The sequence below is a fragment of the Amphiprion ocellaris genome, chromosome 10 (assembly GCF_022539595.1).
Source record: "Amphiprion ocellaris isolate individual 3 ecotype Okinawa chromosome 10, ASM2253959v1, whole genome shotgun sequence".
NCBI lineage: Eukaryota > Metazoa > Chordata > Actinopteri > Pomacentridae > Amphiprion > Amphiprion ocellaris.
Window position 1 is genome coordinate 19,763,909 of NC_072775.1, and position 23,173 is coordinate 19,787,081.

At 41.1% G+C, this 23,173-nt stretch overlaps 2 protein-coding genes across 3 annotated transcripts in view; one reads left to right on the forward strand and one right to left on the reverse strand.

Annotated features, from left to right (window-relative positions):
• Nucleotides 1-6,864: 6,864 nt before the first annotated feature.
• snai2 (snail family zinc finger 2) lies at nucleotides 6,865-9,098 on the reverse strand. Its single transcript, XM_023283681.3, has 3 exons — nucleotides 8,864-9,098; nucleotides 8,163-8,684; nucleotides 6,865-7,782 (listed from the first exon to the last, which is right to left on the reverse strand). The coding sequence occupies exons 1-3, from the start codon at nucleotides 8,940-8,942 to the stop codon at nucleotides 7,601-7,603; spliced, it is 783 nt and encodes a 260-aa protein (XP_023139449.1). The 5' UTR covers nucleotides 8,943-9,098; the 3' UTR covers nucleotides 6,865-7,600.
• Nucleotides 9,099-13,805: 4,707 nt separating this feature from the next.
• The window catches only part of sntg1 (syntrophin, gamma 1), a 41,239-nt gene continuing 31,871 nt past the window's right edge, over nucleotides 13,806-23,173 (forward strand). Inside the window, exons 1-2 of one of the 2 annotated variants that reach the window (XM_055014654.1) lie at nucleotides 13,806-14,382; nucleotides 22,833-23,152. The gene's annotated coding sequence lies outside the window, so the exon portion shown is untranslated. The remainder of the gene's footprint in view (nucleotides 14,383-22,832; nucleotides 23,153-23,173) is intronic. The other variant, XM_023283680.3, reaches the window with a different exon arrangement.

Here is a 23,173-nt window from a genome sequence, read left to right on the forward strand (position 1 = left end):
GAGAGATTATCAATGAAACAAACAAACAAACCACCACTACATCCACAAATTAAAACAATAATGACTGAATTTGGCATGTAATAATAATAAAACAAGAAAAATTGGGAAATGTGGATGTATAGCAGGTATGGTTCTCATGATTAGTACTGATTTCAATGTGTCGCCATGCAAATACTACGGATTTACCACGAAACACAAAGTACTATGGTTAGAACTGCATTACTTTTGCAGGTATTGCAGTTACTACAGTTATGTTGTTATCATAATTTATCCAGAACAAATGCCATAGCAATCCATCCCCTTAGTTATCATGACTTTTCACTCAAAACTAAAACTCTCGATTGATAACAAAGTCAGCAGGATTCATCCTCTGGTGACCACGATGCTAAAACCTCTGACACACCTGCTCCCTGAGCAGGTCAAGCATGTAACAAAACCATTTGGATTATCACAAAGTATATACGCAACTCGGCAAAGCAACAAAATTTAAAAAATTGTGTTTACAAATGACATAGTCCGGCATGCACGGAAAAAGGGTCGGCCTGAGAATCGGCTCCGAGGAACTCGTGATATCATGTTCACTGAAGAGAAAGATGAGTTTCCGACTGTGAAATAAAAGTTTCAGTTTGAGCGTTGGGAGATGAATCAGTCAAGCACGGGACAGGTAATACCACCCAGTGCTTACGGCGTTCAAATTTAAATTGGATGATCAACGGTGTCAAAGGCAGCTCTGAGGTCTAAAAGGATTAAAAATGAGCAATTTGCTGCATCCGCTTTTCAAAGAATGTCATCATCATTATTCAAATTAAAAGCAGGCTCACCCCACTTAGTGTGACAGCAGATTCACATCAAACCACCAGTCTCCTGCACCACTCTGTGAAGCTGACAACCATTCAGAGGTCTCTGTCGGAATATTATCTCATGTGTGATGGTTGTCCAGCATTATCGTTTCCCGAAATGCAGTGGAGAGGATTCTGTGAGAACATCATGCGCCTGGATGGTCCCTGCTCCTGGGGGACGTGACGGAAAGAGAGTCGACTCTGGAGAGCTGCACCATGAAGGAGATCGAATCGAAATGAACTGACATCTCTGTACTTGACTTTTCAAGGTTTACACATAACACAACACAGGTCTTGTTGCATATATTGAGACTACATTGCATAGTGATAATGGAAAATTACTCTCAAAGGTGAGGTGGTTATCTTGAATACAAATGACTCAACATTAAAATGACTGAATGTCAGAACCGTTAAAAATCCGTTGCACAAGTTTGTCAATTAACACTCCACACTAACCCTCTTTTTTAATTAAAAATGCAAAAATCTAGGCAGCATATTATTTCTTGGGCTCTTACTTAAAATGGTTTACGCTGTTTGAACCCATAGTCTGTCAGATGTGGTTCTGAACAGGCAGGCTCCATTAAAAATGCAGTTCAGCTGGTCAGTGTTGGCTTAAAACTGAATGTTGATGCTGAAAAAATGATTGACCACACGTTTTTTGTTTTTTTTTAAACAGAGATACACCTTAACTTTTCCCCTGAAACATTCATTACCAGTGTTAATTTGTTTTTACCACAATTGACTATAGAATAATAGACAATTATATACAGCTACACTCATCAACAAATCTTTACAGTGTTACAAATGTCAGCAATAGCTAGAATAGATTGATAAAATAATCTTAACTCAAGGCATTCTCACAAGCTTTCTTTCACTAAGGTCCTAAATATTACAATCTTCTATATATATCACAGCCTAATAGCATTTATTAACAATTACACACATTAATACAGTTATACCATGCTCATATTAATATGTTTTATATAGTATTGCCAAACATTCATTATATATTTACACACCTGATGCCTCACAGGACGAGTTAAAGCTCTTATTCCCCATAAACCCAACACACAGTAATTACAAATTTGTCCAAAACTGAGTTAACACCGGAGTCTGACTCGGACATCTGTTGTACCACATAAAAACATTATTGTGCTATAAAATTGCTCAGTTTGTGGGCTCCATGACATGAGACAGCTACAGCGAGAAAGGTACAGCAGGTCAAAACTAGCTGGTGAGATGGCAGCTTGTCCTAGTAAACTGTTGGACCTTCACGTACTGCCTGAATAGTTACAGTACACCTTGACATTGATTCTCCAAGTCCGTGGAACTCTGCTGGAGGGATGAACACCATTCTGGCAAAAGATATTCCCTCGTTTGATGTTTTGATGATGGTGATGGACGGCCAGGTGTAACATGTCAATCCAGAATCTCTCATATGTGTTCAGTTGGGTTGAGATCTGGTGACTGGGAAGGCCGTAGCATTTGACTCAAATCATTTTCATCAAAACATTCAGAGCCCCGGATGGGAGCATTGTTATCCTGGAAGAGAGCACTCCCATCAGGACAGATATGTTTTATTGCAGGATAAAGGTGATCACTCAGAACAACCTTGAACTGATTTATAGTGACTCTTCCCTCTGAGGGGACAATTGGATCCAAACCATGCCAGCAGAATTACTGTAGGGGTCAAGGGTCGAGTTTTTGCTTTAATTTGCAAGGATAAATCGAATCATGACATAGTGAAAAAAACACAAATAAACTCCTGCTAAATTGAGCATAATGTAGCTTACGATGACTAGCTTGGAGGAGCAATAGCACCCTAGCTTTTGACTCTAGAAGAGCTCATGTAATTTGTTATGATTAAACTGCACATGTAAATGTATTCAGTTATTTATTTATGTACACTGTCATTCAAAAGTTTGGGGTCACCCAGACAATTCCATGTTTTCCATGAAAACATACGCTTTTATTCATGTGCTAACATAATTGCACAAGGGTTTTCTAATCATCAATTAGCCTTTCAACACCATTAGCTAACACAATGTAGCATTAGAACACAGGAGTGATGGTTGCTGGAAATGTTCCTCTGTACTCCTATGTAGATATTCCATTAAAAGTCAGCTGTTTCCAGCTAGAACAGTCATTTATCACATTAACAATGTCTAGACTGTATTTCTGATTGATTTAATGTTATCTTCATTGAAAAACTGCTTTTATTCATGAATAAGGACATTTGTAAGTGACCCCAAACTTTTGATCAGTAGTGTAATATATTTGATTTTAGTGTAAATATTAACAGTAGACAATCAGACCAACATAATATCATGGGAGTGCATGTAAACAACACACCACTTTGGGCACATTTTGCGTGTCGTATCTGGACAATTTATGCTCTTCGCGTTTTATTTCACAGAATTAAAATGACACATGGTTATGATTAGGATTAAATTGAGGAGGAGGAAGTTGTTCATCGAGACTAAACAGAATTAAAAGATGTCCAAAAATATAAAACTCATCATAATACCATGCAAAGCAAATTGTTACGTCATTCATTCGCTATTGATACTAGGCTGATCTAACACAATAAGGACCAATCTGTACTCTCACTGCTTCTGCACTGCTCCTTTCCTGTACAGACTAATGCAGCGGAATAAATTAATGAAAAATCCCTATCTTTGGTTAATAGTTTGTCTATGTTTTTTACCCATTTATTAATTGCATATTGCTTAAATGTGAAATAAGAAATCTAAGTTAAATGGTTTAATGTGTATGTTGTGATTTCTGTTAGAGGGTGAAAAAGGGCACCTTACAATCCTTCAAATCATCTGTGGCTACAAAGAGCTGTGTTGTTTATAGAGAAGATCTTTTACAGCTGTGGTCACGGGGTTTAGTGGGCCAAATATTAAGGAGGAAATACGGCCAAGTAAATATGATCACAGGATTCTTTGACAGCTGACCTCTGCTCAACAAGACGGCAACAAAACGAGGCCACATAGCTATTGATTAAGACAACACAGCCTGGTCTGTCTCTGCTGGACTCTTCACTTCAATGTCCATAATGACGCGTCGGCCATTTCTGCCCTACATGGAGGTTTCAGCCACCATGCCTACATGACTGCAGCCTGACACACATCAAACAGGCAGTCAGCTTCCCATTTCTTCCAACTGTAATGCGATTTCTTTAGTCTTTAAACAACCTTCTCTGTCCCTTTACATTAACCCCCTTTATTTTAACGAGATAGATAAGTACGACACAGCAAAACTTCAAAGGAATTCATCTTCCCTGGTGATTAAATTATGCTCGCTCAATCTGCATGAATCCAACTTATCAACAAATGCAAAGGACGCCGCACAATTAGAGGCAAGCGGTATTATCTGGAGAAAAAGCAGCACCATTCTAAATAGATACCCGGGCACTTAAGGAGACAATGGGAATAAAAGAGAATAGTCTTTAGCAAGATGCAGGAGCTCAATAAACAGGCAAACATTCCTCCAGGTGGTCGGAGTAAAGGGGAATACAAAATCATCTTGTTTCTGATGTGGTGGGGTTAGAGAGGAGGGCCGGGGATCATTTCCAGGCTAAGACAATCAGACCTCAGAGGACACCCTTAACTTTATTTGTTCCACTTGATGGCCATAAAGGAATCATACTCCCTGATTCACCATAAAGTCAGCAGGTTTCTGGGAGTCATGCCCTGCTTTACATCCAGCACGCTGTTCTCTGAGGCTGCTCTGGATCTTTATGTCGCCCCGGGCGCATAAATGTGCAGAGTGAGGACATTTATTTTCAATGTGATATGATGTTTGCGATAAAGTAACTAGTATTATGAATTCAGGCTTTAATGATCGTTGATAATCAAAATGATGGGCTGTCAAAAGAATGACAGATAAAGCAAAGCCATGGGAAACCCATATTTTATTTGCACAGGAGCTGCAAGGATTAATTAATGAATCTGTTTATACAATTATTATCATGTGAAGTTAATTGATTCAGTTATTTTTCATACAGAAATAACAAAGACCTTTTTTTTTGTAACTCACCTCGTGTGGGGATGCCATGCTTTTCTTTGTCACATATGAAAGTAACCTAATTATCTTTAGGTTGGAGGTTTTGATCTAATAAACAGAGTAATAAGCAGATTAATTCATCATTCACGTAATAGTTGCAGCTACATTTTTCACTAAGTAGGGCACTGAATCTGTTAAATGATTTAACTCATTTGTTCGTTTTATTTGACTTTTGGGGGAAAAAAACTAATGAAATGTAACCATACACTTCTCACACTTCCCCGCCGAATTAAAATAATGAAATTGAAAGTAAAGTCAACTGCTGCAAAATTATATTTTCTTTGCAATGAACAGAATAAACAACTTATTTCAGGCGTCAGATGTGTTCATTCTGGTTCATCCTTGGGAGTTAGCAAGTCAGAGCTACCCTTATCTTCACAATACTTCAGCACAGAGATTCATCTAATTGCAAAAACGCCTACAGGGCATCTACCTGCATTTGGCGTCTGAAGATTCGCAGTGTAAACACACCAGTGTGACTATTAACAGTCTCCACAGCTAACAAATATTTGATCTCACATTCTTTGACACATCCTCTAATAGCCATGTGCTTTAAACCAAATGAGTTCCTGCTCCTTCTCCTCCCTGTCTCCTCCCACTACTATCACAATGGCTAAATCAAATATTCATGTTGGAGGGGAAAGCATTTAACATGTTGTTGTTATCTGAGAAATCAGTCATGCAGTAAATTGTGGTTGTAAAAAGAAAGTCTTGCAAGATCATGAAGCTAATTGGCATTATACATTCATAGTTCTTTCTCCCCTCCGTTGACACCAGCAGGATAAAGTGTTGCCTATGGAACGAGAGATATTAGATTCTCCAAAGAAAAGTGAGGACAGACAGCATTTGTGAGAGTTTAGAGTGCCCTCTTGATGGCACTTCACTTTTATGAGGCAAATGAGCTGAATAATAAGCCCTACTGCTTGTAACATTTCCACATTAGGTCATGGCTGTGGTTTCTAGTATCAGCGGACCTGTGACTGTGGTTTGTATTCTCCTGGTTGCACCTGCCTTTCAGCGATGTTGAAGAGCCCTGGAGCCACCTGGCCCAGTCCGAAAAGCAGCAACAAGCACCTGGAATAGCTTGCCGATGACTCAGAGCGAGGAGAATCTACCTACAGGGGAGTTCAGCCCCTCGCAGCTAGAAAAACAAGTGTCTATTTGTCAGATCACATCTTTCAGGTCAGCATGTTTTGGGCATTAGGGCAAACCGGAACACACTCTGGGGTTTGTTAGAAAGAGTTCATCTTTGACTGTATCCCTTAAGGCTTTGCACTTTTTTTGTGCTCTAATCTCTATCTGCTGCAAGACAGCATATGGTAAAAGACAACAAAATGTAGCCCGGGGAAGTCTATTTAATCCTTGATGGCAAGCATCCCAGAATTCAAGGAGGTCATCAAAGCAAATGCAAATTTGATCTTTTTGTGAAAACATATTAAAATCTAGATATGGGAGTACCCTGGCGCCCTGCAGTAATTGTTATTATTGAACAGGAAGACTTTAAAAAAGCAACTTTGTTTCAGTGATTACCTGCAGCTATCATGATGACATGAGTTTCAAAATGAGGATGGCTTCCAATAAGAACTATACCTTCACATTTAAACCTTACAAAGTGTTGGGTAAAGCAGGACTCATGGGCCCTCAAAGGGTATAACAAGTGAGTGCAGATCAATATAGCTGGTATGTGTTAAATTTCAAGATTGTTTGATGTCTGGACAGGTTCACAGGGAACAGGTTCAGGCCTGATTCAGAGCTGAGTCACCTCTCTCCTCATTTTTACATCTTCATAACATGAGATGGTGCAAGCTGGATTAAATATCATTTACTTGTGCTGTTCTGTTTGAAGCGTGTGACAATCAATGAATCCTGCTGAGTCCTGCTGAAAGAGCTGCTCATACAGCGAGGCAACAGAAGGCTTCACGCATGAAAAGCAACTGGCAAGATACCCAAAGAGTTATACAAAATGTCATGAAACTTTATTTTTTAAAGTGTCATGAAAATAGGAAAATATCAAAATCATTCAGCATCACAGTTTTCACTGTTAATATACAATCATCTCAGTCACACTTACATTCAATATATAAAAATATAAAAAGAACCTGTTGTTGAAAAATACATACTATTGCCGAGTAAAACTGAGGCACTTGAGAGAATTTGTATTGCTATTTGAGTGCTGGCAAACTGTTTCTAAAGACTGTGCAAAAGTTATAATAATTTCACCCTAAATCTAAAGTTTGCACTTGTTCCCTATGTAACAATGGCTTCAGTATTCCACTGGTTATAATTATACTGCCATTCATAATGCACCTTTTGGTATAAAAAAAGTGGGGGACTGCATAACAGCCATTGAGAGACACTGGTACAAACACTGAAGATAACATCGTGAAGGCATACAAAACTTTCTAGACATGCAGAAAAGTGCATGAATAGCACAGGTAGGTGAGTACATGGTTTGACAAAGCTCGACACTGATTGCAATCACAGAAACACTGCTTGAAACGAGAAGCGTGTGAGCGCTGAGCTATTTCTCACTCTGAAATGAAATCGACCGGTAGCAGAAGGAAAAAAAAGTCTGAATATTTGTGAACAAACCCCCTCGGTGTGATTCCCTGACAGTTCTCCTGGGTTTAGGAAAAATAAAGAAGTAACAGAGCAGGGGTGGTTTTCGGGTGGTGGAAAGGTATCCCAGTTCAGTGTGCTACACAACAACCAGATTCCTCATGCTTGTGCAGAAGAGACATCCTGGAGAAGGTTTTGGAGCAGTTCTTGCATTGGTATTTTTTCACATCCGAATGGGTCTGTAGATGAGCCCTGAGATTGGACCTGTCTGCAAATGCCCTGTTGCAGTGCGGGCAGGAGAAGGGCTTCTCTCCTGTCAACACACAAACGAAAAAGAAGACACTGTCAGCGAATGTACACAGATCACATTTATTCACATTTATCTGAGCCCAAATGTATAGTCACAGAGGCATCTGTTATGTGTGGCTGGTTCACTTCAAAGGGCAGCGCTGTGCCGAGTGCATTGCTGATTACTGATTGCTGCTGATTGATTGCAACATGGCATTTGTCAAAAACAGCTATATTTTTCCTTTCAACGCATAAGCACAAGCAAACCTACAGGAAATAATAACAGTCTGACAGTCAGATTGTTCAGTCTAACGCCAAAACAGTATTAACTTGAGTAGCATCGTTTGCAGTAGCTGTTAAAACCACTAAATCTCCTCACAGGAGGCCCCACTCTCGTTCACTCACCGGTGTGCGTCCTGATGTGTCCTTGGAGCAGCCACGGTCTGGAGAAAGCTTTCCCGCATATTTTGCAAACACAAGGCAAGGTGTGAGTCCTGATGTGCATTTTGAGAGCTCCCAGACTGACGTACTCCTTCTCGCAGTATTTACAACTGAAGGATTTCCTCGTTTGGGCGTCGCAGTGCAGCTGTTTGTGCTTGAGCAGTCCAGAGTACGTGGAGTAGGATTTGCTACACAAACTACATTGGAATTTCTCAGCCTCCACTCCGTGAGGGTCTGTCAGCTTGGGCAGCATCCGCTCGTCTTCATCACTCCTCGGGCTTTCGGAGCCGCTGTGGTCTTTAGAGGAGGTGTCGGAGAGCGATGAGGGGTATCCGGAGATGGGGGACAGGTCACTGGGGAGCGGAGACAGCGGCAAGTTGCTGGTAGTCCACACGGTGATGGGGCTGTACGCCGCCGGGCTCAGGATCTCCGGCTGGGGGATGACAGACAGGGGCAGGCCCTTGTAGAAGTGCGGCGTGATGAACACTGAAAAGTAAAGACAGCAAAGTGAAAAAGAGGCATCAGATGCGCTCCGACATCGCTGCGAGTGAGCAGCACAGATTTCAAACTAGGCCAGTGAGTAAAAGGAACAACTTCTGCAAAGTAAAAACAAAAACGCGATTGCGCTAAAGTAACAAAACTTGTAAAACTTTTGAAAAGTTTACCTGTTGGGCTTTCCAGCTCACTATAATTTGGCTTCTTTGCGGAGTTTATGTGTTTCTTGACCAGAAAAGAGCGTGGCATCTTGAGAAACCCAGAGGATAACTTTTGGCAAACTTTTTTTCTTGGTAAAGACGCGCGTCAGTTTAGTGCGTAAAAGACGGAAATCCTTATTTCTTAAGTCCAGTGAAGTGTCATTGTGCGACGCTGCGCTCTTGGAAACAGTGCAGTGGGTAGCTGTAAAGAGCTGTAAATACTCCCTATCAGGTGCATGGGAGGAGCCACCAGCTAGTATTTACATATACTGGGAGCTCAAACCAATTAAATCTCGCTTTTACCACTGAGCCTTAAAAATGCGCTTCCAGCCTATAGGAGCGCATACCACCCAGGGGGCTGGGTTACAGCCATTTACTCCACAAGACAGGTGCTTTGTACAAGGATTGTATGTGCTCCAAGGATGCAAGTGTGCATGTCATCATGCAGTTGGTTTTGTAAGTGACAAGTAAGCAGCAGAAGCAGCTTCAAACTGTCAAATGAAAGCACTAAAGTGATGTTTAAAATGTTGATGCAAAAACTGAAATATCAGTAAACTGGAGTGAGGAACATGGAAAAGACAAAAGGGAAATAAGAGCTACGAGGTGAAACAGACAGATTGTTATTTAATATTCCATTGCTAATGCAATCACTGAAGTGTGCACAGTGTTACTGATGATTGTTGCGTTACAAATCTCCGGGGACTTGATTATCCTGTATGGGTGGCACATTTGAATTGGAAAATGCTCCTACCAACACCGGCACGCATAATCAGGATGATAATAACCAGAGTGAAGGATGAGGGAAGGTTTGCAGCCCACATATGTGCACAGATCACTATATCTGCATCTATCAAGCAGACAAATAACTGCAGAGTCCATTAAACCACCAACTGACCAAGCTGCATGCAACCATCCACATTGTCATTCAGGGGCTAAGCCAAAGGGTGGCCCATTGTAAAGCAGTTGTGCCGTACGGAGGAAACCACACATTTCGTTGCCAATAATGCACTAAGGCATTCCTCCTTGAAATGTAAATTTAAGTGTAGTCCCCTGTCAAGGTCAGACATGATACTCTAATCACATTTATTCCTGCTGCTGCTCAGCTGGACAAGGAGAGGCAAACTTAGCAGTGTACGCCCCCTTGTGTTGGAGTTCTTCTGAGGAAGAGCTCTGAGTTGTACATATAAAGTAACAAGGCAGCAAGAAAGAAACACACAAAGGCAAAGGCTTAGCCATGGTGATATTGAAAAGCAGCTCCTGGAGCAGTTTGATTGGCTAGGTCAGCAGATATGAAAGCTCCTTATGTCTGGGGCAGGCCTTAAGTTAATTGTGAACTGCTTATCTTATCTAGAAAACATAATTGCAGATCATGAATAGTTTCCCTTTGTGCCCGCTTGGATTTTAAAAGGAAGGGAAGGTTATCTGTGCATAATAACTCCAGGCTACTGTCACACATTCAGCGGCCCTGTATGGCAAGTAAGATGGCTGAGGAACGCTGGTGTTTGGTGATGATCCGGCAGGAAAACACGGTGCACCGTAAAAGATGATGCTTTGAAATCAATATTACCCACCAACCAAACCATATCCAAGAGGAGCAGACCAGATGAGAAAAGCCTTGTTGCCGATTCAGGCTTCAGTTCTGTCCTCTGCATTCAGAGCATGTGGATGCTCTTGTGCTTACAGTAATGAAGGAGGAGTGAGAGCATGAGATGTAGTTTGTGAGCTCAGAAATTAATTAACGCAGAGGGAGCTTTGAATCCCTGGCCCTGCATCATGTCAGGACAGTGAAACAGCAGCAAAAATGTGTTCAATTAAAGCATGAACACGCTTTTGATTCTCTCATCAAGTGCAGGTAAAAGAAAAACACGCAACTGTTGTCTACTTGATGGTCTAAACATCTTCATCTTCTTTTGTGCTCCAGTAACGTGGCTGAGGTTTCATTTAAGTGAATTGTTGCTGTCAAACTTGCATCATCTTTTGCCTTTGTTTAGTTTTTAAGAACATCTTCAACAACAACCATTCAGCATTGACTGATGAACAGACAGAATGAGAAATCACAATTTATTCTATAGATTCTTTGTTTTGTAACTGCTTTTGCTTCTCCAGCTCTTGTTATTTTTTATAATTTAATGCCATCCTGTTCATCTGTCTTGGGTTTTTAGGAGCTTTGTGTAAGCTTTTAGCTTCCCACCAATGACGAAGAAGCTTTTGTTTACTGGTAATCCACATACATAATATGTTAGAATATGTATGTCTGTGGCTATATATGCATAAACAGATTATAGTAGCTTTTTACTCTGCCAAGGAACATGGTGGAGTTATGTGACGATTGGCGTATGTTTGTCTGTCTGTGTGCACATTACTCAAAAACAGACTAACAGATTTGGATGAAATTTTCAGGGAAGGTCAGAAATGACACAAGGACCAAGTGATTAGATTTTGGCAGTGATGCAGCTTATAGTCTGGATCCATGGATTTGTTAAAGATTTCTTTATCATTGCGAGATAGCAGCACTGTAACTACGACAACAAGCGAACACTACGTCAGCTGCCTGCTGACGATCACATGATTGCGATCTTACTACAAATTCACTGCTGCGGACCTATCAGGACTTATCCGTCAGAAATAATACAAGGAACAAATGATTAAATTGTGGGGGTGTTTCTGAGTCCCATCAATTCCCGCCACCCGCTCCATATTCAGGTCACGCGATTCGGTATTCGTACATAATGAACACACACATAACACACACCTGTGCTCAGCACAAGGTCATTTTGTTTGTGGGTACATCTATGTTAAATGGCCACATTCTGTAGTGCAGTGATTTCTGATCATCAATAACTATTTAAAAAGGCTGCATTTCTACAAAAATATGCTGCATTTCTGACAATGCCATATTGGGGAATGAACAGCCTTGGCAGAGTACTGTGCTCTCTGAGTGCTTTTCTTGTTTTAAATGTGCAAACGAATGAAATGATGCTTTTACTGTACAGTAAAGTAGGTACAGGGGACAAGATTCATTAGATCTACCCTAAAAGCTGGCTTCAATTCTGATATTTTTGTAATAAAATGAAAGATTCATAACTAAATAAGCAATAATAAATGTTAAACCTAAGATTTAGGCATTTAAAACTCTAAAGTGAACCTGTTTCTTCAGACTGTATGGGTTTGACTGTCATATTATAATTCAAAAGTTACCAGCTGCTAACTGGTGCACAGAGATATGTGATCACATTTTTCCTGCTCAACCTACTCCACTTCAAACCAGCGAGGAGAGCACAAATACAGAAACCTCTCATGTGAAATAATTGCCGCTGTCTTATTGTTTGTTTTACCTCATTGCTCGCACTAAAAAGCTGACTGAGGATATGCGTTTAGATGTACGGCTCCACCATTTTCTTTTAAAATCATGATTTTGCTAACCTCCAGTGCGGACTTGATTATCGCATTTTCTCAAATTTAAAGTCTGCAGGCTTTGGAACAATCATTTTATCCACAATATATGTGGTCTAGTATTACTGCGGCAGATTTTTTCAGTGACACTGACTAAAGAAACTGGTTCATTTCTGAGGTCAGATAGATTAAACATGTAATAAGGTCAAACATAGCCCACCTCCAAGGCCTATAACTACCTAAAGGATGTATGAGAGCAATAATCCAGGTGTGAATTAGCTCTAGCTTGCTATTTGATCACAGTTAAGCCATTAGGAGGCACAGGGATGGGAAGCTCCACAGTGGAAGTGTTGTATAGTGGAGTGCAAAGTCAGTGAGCACCTTCATTTATTATCTTCAAACCCACCATCCCCCCTGGCATAGATAACCCTGAGAACAGCTGTAGGTAGCAGGAGCAGTGCTGTGCAGTCCACTGCTGCAGGTTTTGACCCTTAATTAACAAGGCTTAGTTAACAGACCCGATCTATGTTCGGGCCTCAGACTGAAACGTGCTCCTCAGCTAATGAATAATTGCTGGCCGTAACGTGCAGCTCAGGTTTGGTAGGAAACTCGGAACGTCAGAGAAGTCAACTTGCTTCATGTGGGGAAGCAGCGGGATCTTTCAGCTGGCATGATGACAGCATGGAAAATGAGGCACACCTGGTCAGCCTGCGCAGCTGCTTCACGAGAGAGCCTCAGGGAGACAGTCCAAATACTACTGACTGACTGAATGCTGCATGTACAGTGTGTGTGTGTGTGTGTGTGTGTACGTGTGTGTACGTGTGTGTACGTGTGCTCACTGACAGCTCAAATTGAGTCAGGAGTGTCTGACTGTGCAAGACTGAGAAAATCCACCCATGCTTCTTTTTTCCCCTCCATTTAAATGTCATTCAGCTCAGAAAGTTGTAAGTCACATGCAGACACAGACTGGCCTTTGATGTGGAAATAACTTTGAAGCTTTGGACTAGACATTGAGGGAAATCAGAATTCATTTTCTTCAGTCTTTTCTTGCTTTGTGAGCGGAAAACCTTGGTTTGAATCCATCAGATTTTTCCAGCATTTTGGAGGACATTCACACTAGTTGCCAGACCGTAACCTTTTCCCAAACCAAACCAAATCAAGTGTTCGCTTTAATTGAATGACTGATGTGTCCCTGGATACCTGTTTCTATGTTTCAGCCCCATCACAGCTGAATGTCTTGGCCCAACCCCAACCCTAACCTTTACCAAATTCTAATCAGAAGCCAAAAAAAAAAAACAAAAAACAAAATCTGAACCCTCACACAAACATTTGGGTCCTATACCAGAAAGTAAAAAATAGCCCAAAATTCACTCAGATAACATCACTCCAAAGGTCTAAAACTCAGCTTGGACCTCACAAAGATAGACGTGCAAGTGCTTAACCACACACACGCACAGAGGACCGCAGTGCACGCAAATGTAACTGGTAGAAATAGAGAGAGAGAGAGAGAGAGAAAAAAACCTCTGTGAAATGTTAGTGCGTCTTCAGCAGGGGTGTAATGTGGGACGGAGCAGCAGGCGTCCATGAAAACAGTCAAAAAAATGAATAAATAAATAAAAAAAGAAAAGAAAGTAGGATCATGTAATATTGATGGATCCAGAGTTGAGCGGTTGCCTTGGGTAAACGGAGAGACGACTGACGCGCGCCGAACCAGCCGCATGTGATTTCCAGCCTCAGTCATTTTGGCAGCACGATGCGAGAGAGAGACAGACACGGAGCTGTGAAACTGGACCCTCTGCCAGAGATGTCGACGGAGAGGAATCCCTGAAACCACCGCTGCCCAGGAAATATGGACAAATCTGGTTTTGTGTGCGAGTGCGGGCTGTTTTCTGTCGGTTTTCTGCACATTGCTACACTGTAGTGGACCAGGATGCCGTGTGGGCGACGCTGCCACAAGGGATACATTGTGATTTCGCAGAGATGTTTTAGCAACCGTTGCATAAATTAAAATCAGAAAAAAAAGAAAAAAAAACCCCTGAGGGATTAGAGTCCGAAGGGATCTAAAAAGACATCACCACCTGTTACCAGAAAATCAGGTAAGCCTCACAGTCCCCTTTTTCTCGCTTTTGCATTTACAGCACCTCATAATCCAGTGCATGACGGACGTAGGTATTTAATTATTCCGCCAAACATCCATAAAATAACGCATTAATCCGTGCACAATATACTTTTTGGAGGTGCAGTTCGCCTTAATGCTGCGCAACGAGATTTATGTGGCGATCACCGATGTGATCCGATGCATTATAAAGCATCCTCTCCAATAATAGTTCCATTTGCGTGATTGCGCACAGTGGAACAGTGAACTTATGATGGGCCTCGGGGTGAAACATAGTTATTATAAGATGAACAGGGAATATGTGGCTTTGCAGGAACCTCTCCATCGCCTCAGTGCAGGTAGTGCACAAGCAGCACCCGCAGTTTCCTCCAGCCAGTGCAGTGGCAGCAGACCCTCTTTTCATCCACACTGCTATTCAGCTGCGTTAAACTACTCTCCCCTAACTGGATGCCAATAAGCCACAATGTTCCTACTTTTTGAAAAACACACCATTTCACAGCTCAAATTGCTCATCACTCCCTGCAGCTCTCTCCATCCTTCGCAGCTTCTTCTTGAGTTGGGAAAAAATAAAAGCATCAATGCAACGTCCATCTGTGATAAACCCGAGGAGTGTTTCAGCCTGATTCTTCTTCTGCTGCTGCTGCTGGCCCACTGTGCTTTATTAGCCTCCTAGGAAAGTCCTGAATCTTCAGCAAATTGATCATGTTTCTGTTTTAAACTGGTGCTTATAATGCAGCCTTGTTATTTTTTTAATCCATCATAGGCTTCAAGGTGACAGACAGTCAGTGCAGTTTGTGTGTAAACCCAGTGAGATGTAGGAATCGGAGCTCGCCTCACTGGTTTCAGGTTGGTATCTTCAGCATATCAGCCTCTGTGCTCATACAGGCATACTGAACTGAACAAAGCTGAGTCCATTTGCTGGTCATAGGTCAGGTGCAATCTGTTTGATGTACTGGAGGTCTCACTTCCTACAGAGGGGAAGGCGTTGACATGTCATTGACAATTTTATGCCCCAGCACACGTGTCCCCTCCTCCCCATTTCTGCTTATGTCCTAAATCAAAGAGCAGCTTGGCCAAGTGACAGAGGTACACTGGCAGAAAACCAGGCCTGAGTGGAATGGTGTCACTCACGTCTAGTCAATATGTCAGACAGGGAGAGAGGGAGGGAGGGAGAGGGAGAGTCAGGGACAACTTGTTTGAAACCTACACACTGTGTTGCACTCTGGATCTGCTGATAACCGGATAAAGGAGGCTGACACAAAGTTGTGTCCGACACAATCAAACCTCTGCACTGCACAACTCAGTTTTTTCCCTCCACATTTATCAATATTCTGCTGCTTCTTCTGCAGCTGAATCCCATCGGCTCATTTAAAAACGCGGACTGGTTAAACGTCTTGAAGTGTACAAGTGGGAAATGCCGTCCTGGGGCGTCGCTGAATGTACACATTTACATCAATTATGTATGTTAACACATTCATAGCGCTGGTACACTCCTCTAGCATCACTCAGTCGCTCAGTATGTAATCCAGTTGTTCTGAATATTCAGGGGTTACAGTCTCTGTTCTCTGAAGGAAGCATAAGTTCATTTTTCAGTGTCACGTGGCTTTTCTCAGTGACCTATTTTGATCATAAAAATGAGTGCTGTGCTGCAAATGCTGCACAAAAAACTTGACAGCTGTGGCCGAGAAAAATCAAAAAGTAGCAACGAGGGTAGGGAGAGAGAAAGGTAAGGACAAAAACTCATTTTTGTGCATTTAAAGGAAGTATTTTAATATCTCAAAAATAGAGCGGCCCTTTAACGTTTTCCTTGAGCGATTGTTCTATCTAAAGGGCAGCTGGGAGAGCCTACAATGTGTCACTGAAAGGCTGGACATCTTCATTACTATCTAGCCTCAGAGCCCAGCAGCACAGAGGAAAATGTATCACACCTGATGTTTCTGTGGAGCTTTTATAGCAACTGTTTGGTCAACCATCCATACAAACTGCTCCAGATGTTGAATTCACACAGGAGAAGCCATATGCTTTTATAGCAGAGTGATGCATGAGCTGCACAAATAAAAGAAACTGTAGCTATTTCTCTCAGAGGGAGTGCGGAGAAAATATATTAGCGGTCCGAGCCACAAAGTCACTGTCATGCAACAAGAAAACCATTAGTCTGGCTTAGTGGAGACTGATGGCTAATGAAGCGAATGCACACCAAACTCTTCATGGCGGGGAAGACAGACGACACAACTCTCATTTATATGCACCTCATATAGCAGCCCATCTGATTTAGAGGCTCGGGACTGAAACGCGGACCAACGGAAAGCTACACATAGGTGATAACTGTCCCAAGAAAACCAATAAGAGGTTAGATTACCCACTGTGATTTATGAGACTAGCACTCTGCTTAACATACAAGTGACAAAACCCTCGGAGATAACATCTGTACCTCCAACGGTGGACTTCTGTAGCGGTTGAGCAGCGTTTTCTTTAAGCTTTACAACCTGTAAGTGGCCCAGGCAGGACAATTTTAGGTCACATTTGATTAATGTGGAGAGTGTGCTTGTTCGTTAAGCACTGCTGCCTTGACAGCCCGCTACAGCAGCGGCTCAACCTTGATGGAAGGCGGTGTTGTACTCCTGTAAACTGCATTATTGTGCTTCCATTTAATATTTGCGATTCATTGAGCCCGTGAATAGTAAAATAGCCCCGAGCAGCAATTAGCTCACTTCACAGTTTTTGCTTATGGTGGCAGAACAAGCTGTGCGGCCACCATAGTTTGTGTTACCTTGAACAGCTGTGAAACTGCAACTAGCAACCAGTCAGCTGACTTTGACAACTGATTCATCGTTTGATCGTGTTCTTTCATTCAAGCATTTTCTTATTTCGACTTGTCAGTGAGAGGATTTGCTTTTTTCTTTCTTTAATGCTCCAGACGCTTGCTAAAGTGCATTTTGAAGATGTCCCTTTGCACTCAGAGAATTATGATAGACATTTTTCACTTGTCTGTTATATTTTATTGAATGAGCAATTCATATTTTATGAGGAGCAAAAAAAGCCATTAGTTGCATCTCTTCATACATGTAGCCATCTTTTATGTAGTTTCCCAGTGAATTTGTGGCATTTTGCAGCTGGAAATGACCCTGCAAGGATTGAGCAAATCTTCCATGAATTATGAAAAACTTCCTAAGTTTCTAAATGGGGCTTTAATCTCCAGTAAAATGCTGTGTTCTCAAAGATAACGATCTGTAGAACTTAATTTTCTATCACTAAGATAGTCATTGGTTTCATGTCATGCATTTTGTTGAATCATGACCAATTTGCCCAGCAATTGAGAGATAGTTCTATATTTTCCTTCGTTATATTTAGTCAGTGAGCAGATGTGTCCCTCGACTGTGTAGCACAATTTCAATGTAGCCCAGCCTTCAGCAATATGCTGAGCTTTTTAATCCTTTCATGTACTCAACACACAGCATGGTGCCATTTCCAGGCCCCAAAGTCCTTCCCTGCAAGACAGTTCAAGCTTCCGAGGTTAAAATACAAAAATGTGTATGCATAAATATTGAAAATCTATTCACACATATATGGTTTAATCAGGAGACTGAATGCTGCAATTCATTGTTATAATGTGGCTGTGTGTTCATTTGTTGGACCTAATTAAGACCCTCATGTAAGATAACATGCTTGACTTGCCCAATCTGTTTATCCACAGGCTTTAGACCGTAATATCATATGTTAAAAAAAAAAAAAAAAAAAAAAAATGCAATCCAATTAGCAAACCTGTCAGCAGCAAAACTTGCTGCAGGGTCACTTCCTTCCATAGTTTGTTATCTGGCGTGTGTCTGTTTCTGCTCCTGGATATCCAGTGATATAACAGGGAACCAGTTGGTGAAATGATTCGCACTGATTTAAGTTGGCACCCACCTGATATCTGGTGGCTCCCTGCTGCCAAAAAACATACATCATAGTCAGGAAGGTCAGGAGCTCAGTCTATAAATGTGTCCGTCACTAATTTACTCCTCTGCCTATCATTCATGAGCATCTGGCATGTAGAGCCCCTCTGGTTGTAACCAGGGCCTCAGGTAGTGACTTATGAGACAATGAAAGACTTATTTTTTTGACATGGGCGTTAAAAAAAATTGGAGACATAATGAGATACTCTTCACATCTTGCCTGGATGATCGATCTCGAACATAATCTGAAAGAAAAGAAGGAGATGTAGCACCTTTAGCGGCACACAAAACAGACTCTGTTGATGTACTCTGTAAATACACAACTGTTCAAACAGCTGCCTCTTGACACGATCCTGTTCACCGCCGGAGTAGCACAGAGGGGTGAGCTTATTAATGTGTCACAAACTGTCGGGTGAAGAGGAAGCAGCGCACAACAGTTTCAACACAATTCTTTTTATTAAAACCGGCTGCTAAATGATAAACTGACAGACAATGAATCTGCAAATATCCTCTTGGTGCCCAAATATGAACAGTTGCTGCTTTTCTCCCCTATTCTACTGTAGATTACACATGCTTGGGACAAAACAACAACAGCGCTTGGAAAATTTGATGGACATTGTTTAGAAAGTAACAGTTAATTGAAAAAAAAAAAAAAACTCTTTCACTTTCACTGATGAACTGGTTGTATAATATGTCAATTTGTATGAACAAAATGTCCAAACTTCACAGTTCTTACCCTCTCAAATGTACTTTTTAGTCCTCTATGGTGGTAAATTGAATATATTTAGGTTTTGGACTGTTGATAGACCAAAGCTAGCAATTTAAACTCTTTACTATTATCTGTTTTATGGGGGAAAATTGTCATTTTTGCAGCCCTAAAACCAAGTGAGGAAGAGAGATATTCTTCATTTTTAGAAATGTGACGTATTTCATGTTCCAGAGATGCAAAGTCGAAACAGAACACTGAACCTGGTTTTCAATTACAACTTTCATTTCAATCCAGAGCTATTATACACCAACCCATGACGAACGAAAAAAGCACAAGGCAGCTGCAGCTCTCAGTTTGAAGAAATCACTAACAATAAATAGCTTTACCAAGTAATACGATGGAGGATGTTGGCTTGTCATAAGAAGAACAAACCAATACTTGACAAACTCAGCTCCTTCTCCGGACTTAGTGATTTACAGATCTAATCCAACAAATAACTAATAATATCTTAGAAATATGAACAAATAGAGGCACCAAAAGTCTGTCGGTGGTGAAAAAAATTTCCTTAAGTTACTCATAATCAGTTAGAATTCTATATTTTATCTATCATGATTTAGAAGATAGAGCCTACATACAGAAAGGTGCCTTTTTTAACATCTGAGGAAGCTGGCAGCTCACAACAGAAAATTCATTCTGTTTTCTAACATGAACTGGCAGACCATGTGAAATTTTGTCAGTGCAATGTGTTTGCTGTTGAGTACGACTCTTTTGGGATGCCATAATATTTGAGTAACATAATATCCCCTATCATCACTCTCCAAATTAAAAAGCGGCACTCTCAGGCACCATATGTTCCAGGTCGCGGAATAAATGAACATACAGTAAGTGAAACCTGTCTCAATTTTCCAGTAGTAAAACTGCATTTGCTGGAGCACTCTGCAGACAGCTGCTCCACCTGCATGCACGAACGGCCATTTATCATCCGGTATGGGCCACAGCTGTCCTCAGGTCTAAGAGATGGAGATGTCACGTTACAAGCTCCACATCATCCAGGCAATCTCGCTCTGCTCCTCTCTCTTTGTTTGCTGCCATTGTGTCAAAGACGAGAGCGTTATTCGAAAAACACTGCTTGGCAAATTGGTAGGACTGAAAATATCTGATGGCGTGGTTGTAAAAGGAGTTGCGCTGACTCGACTTAAAAGGCACAAAAGGTGCAGCCTATTTAATCTTTGGATTCTGGCAGAAAAAAGGGAGGCGCTGGCGTCTGACGGGATACACAGGAGGGCACCTGCTAAGACAAAGTGCTCGTCTCCGAGCTGCAGACACATATTTCAGCTGACCACGTGAAGACATTCATTTTTAAACCGAGCCCACACATGATGTCAGGATTTCTCTTACATCCATTACAGAGAGCTGGCTTGACTCTGACTCAGACAGTGTAGAGGGCAGGCGGAGGCAATCGCTGTGATCCTGTGTTTAAAGTCACTGTTCAGAGTCAATGAAGCTCCAAAATAAATCAATGGAACAAAAGCCTTTTCGCGAATATTGACAGAGATTGTTATAGATTAAACATTAGTGTAGTGAAATATTGATTTTAACTTAAACAGCATTTGAATCATATGTCACAGCTCATCACATTCTTTATTATTCACTTGTGTATATTAATATTTGATAACTATCTAAATATATTGTAATACATTTTCCAAAATACTCCATTATGGCATATCATGCTCATGATTACAATTTGGTTTCTTTCCTTTAGGAAACTGCATAAAACCCTAATTCCGGCAACATACTTAAGCTGATTTGGTTTGAATAACAGACCTTAACATAACAATCTTCAATCTGTTTATAGATTAGACAAAGAAAAGCAGGATATTTTCAATTTTAAGTGACTGGATTATCAAAATTGGTGCAGATGAATTGTCTTTCCATTGAGTAATCATTTAATTGACTTTTGTTGCAGATCTGTGTTAAATTAGCAGAAATACTATAATGCAAATCTGCTATGATATGGCCCATTGTACACTGTAAATGATAGCGTTAAATGTACAATTAGAGAGATGTGAGTTTACAAGCACATCTAACTGAAGTGAATGCAGCCTAATACACTGCGTATTTCTTCCCTGCTCACTGATTTAAACAGAGTGGATGGAATAATAGAAACACCTTACAAATAGATGTAACAGTTAAACAGTTCGACAGCACCACAAACAACATCCTCTAAAACCCCTGTGAAGTTAGTTATTTATTCAGGACGTCTCACTGAGATAAAGATCTCTTTTACAGGAGAGACCTGAGAACAAATTACATAAAGACAAAACCTCAACAATGAAAATCATCAACTCAAAACAACTGTGTCACACACAAACATGCCACACTTAAAACATTTGCAAACAATAGTAGAAATATGAGCTTGTAAAGCTTTGCAGTGTCTTCAAGCTGTGTGGCAGCTCATTCCAGTAGCTCAGAACTGGAAACCAGTCCAGCCCAGTTCAGCTTTCAAAGACAACCTCTCTCTCCTGTGAAGGGTTGATTCAGAACATTTATTTATTTATTGTACAGTAGTTGTATCAGAGGCTGCATTGTTTTCAGCTAGTATTTAATTAATTTCCAATAATAGCCTGGACACTGCATGAGTGTCTTCATGGAAGTGCAAATTGGCTTAATTAACTTTCATGCTTTTGCAATAAATGTGTACGGCAGGCAGGTGAACATTTAATCTAGCACATTAAGACAACCATCATATAAATAAAAGACGGAAAACATGCTAAATGCATTAACAGAGATGATAAGCCAATTATGTCAAGTAAGGAGTTGAAGAACGCAAACATAATAAAATCCACAAAATACGACCCATACTTAGAAAAGATAAACCAAGTGAAGAAATGTTAACAGAAGCACCAAATGTTCACTGAAGTGCCCCAGGAAGTGTACTTCTTTTGAAGTGGGTGATATATTTCTTTTACATAAAGGATAACGATGTCATCTGAAGATATCTCGAGTTCTTGGATCGACTTGAACATCATATTTTCTAACAGCCTGGTGTTTTCTGAGGGTCAAAGCTTTTGAGAGTTTTTGCTGTTTAGACTCGGCTTTTCTTCACTAAAGAAGCTCTGAATCACTTGCTCTTGTTCCCTTTCTCTCCTCCCTGGTGCTTAACAAATACGTTTGCAAGTTTTACTAAGGTTACTTTTACTGTATAATCAGCAGCCAATGATTTATACATGGACTGTAGCCTGAAATTCATATGCTGTAGGTTTTTAAAAAAAATCCTGTAGAACAATGATCACAGAAGCAACACTGCGGCTCAACAAAAAGGTGGCAATGAGCCAGCAACGCATACTAACGAGGAGGATTTCTCAAGGATGTGCTATTGGAACTTAATAAATGCTTGTAAAGAGCAATTTGTGCTCAGCGTACAAAAATCCAAGAAAATGTAAGAATATGAGTTAATTGTGTATTGGCACATGAATCCACAGGTTTCTATGAGTGAGGTATTGGAGAGGAAGCTCAATCATAGGGGGGAAGAGGATCTGCACAATCTGGGGTTTGTGTTTGAATGTCCTCTTTTTTTGCAACAGGTGCTTATTTTGGAGATAAAGCTGTGAATTGCTCCTGATTCAGCGTCCCACATACATTCAGCAGTTACACTGAAAACACTCTTGTCTGTATTGCTGGCAGCTGAAGATTACATCTTTTCACTTGTACTTACAACCATGTAATCAACAATATTCAGCTCTGTTTCAAGACTCACATTCAGTCCTTTTTTTTTGTTCGTTTCAGCCCTCGAGTGGTTTTAGCGTCAGAATGACACCTTAGCCACGTCCTCCTCCTGTTCCTGCAGCACGGCCACCGAACACGGACCTCCGGCACAGAAACCGCACTACAGGACAGCTCCATTCTGCTCTCTAGCTCCAGATCCACCGGGAATAATCCTGCAACTCCTACAGCCAGCCTGGAGAAGTGACAGCATTGCGCTCCCACCGTCCAACTCTGACAGCCATGATTCGGGAAGGCCCTCTGCTACGGCTCAGATCAGGGATCAACTCGCTGCTCGATGGCTAGACCTCACCGTCCTAAGAGCTGGGGGCCTTTCTGCTGAGGCAAGTGCGCGACTCTTCTTG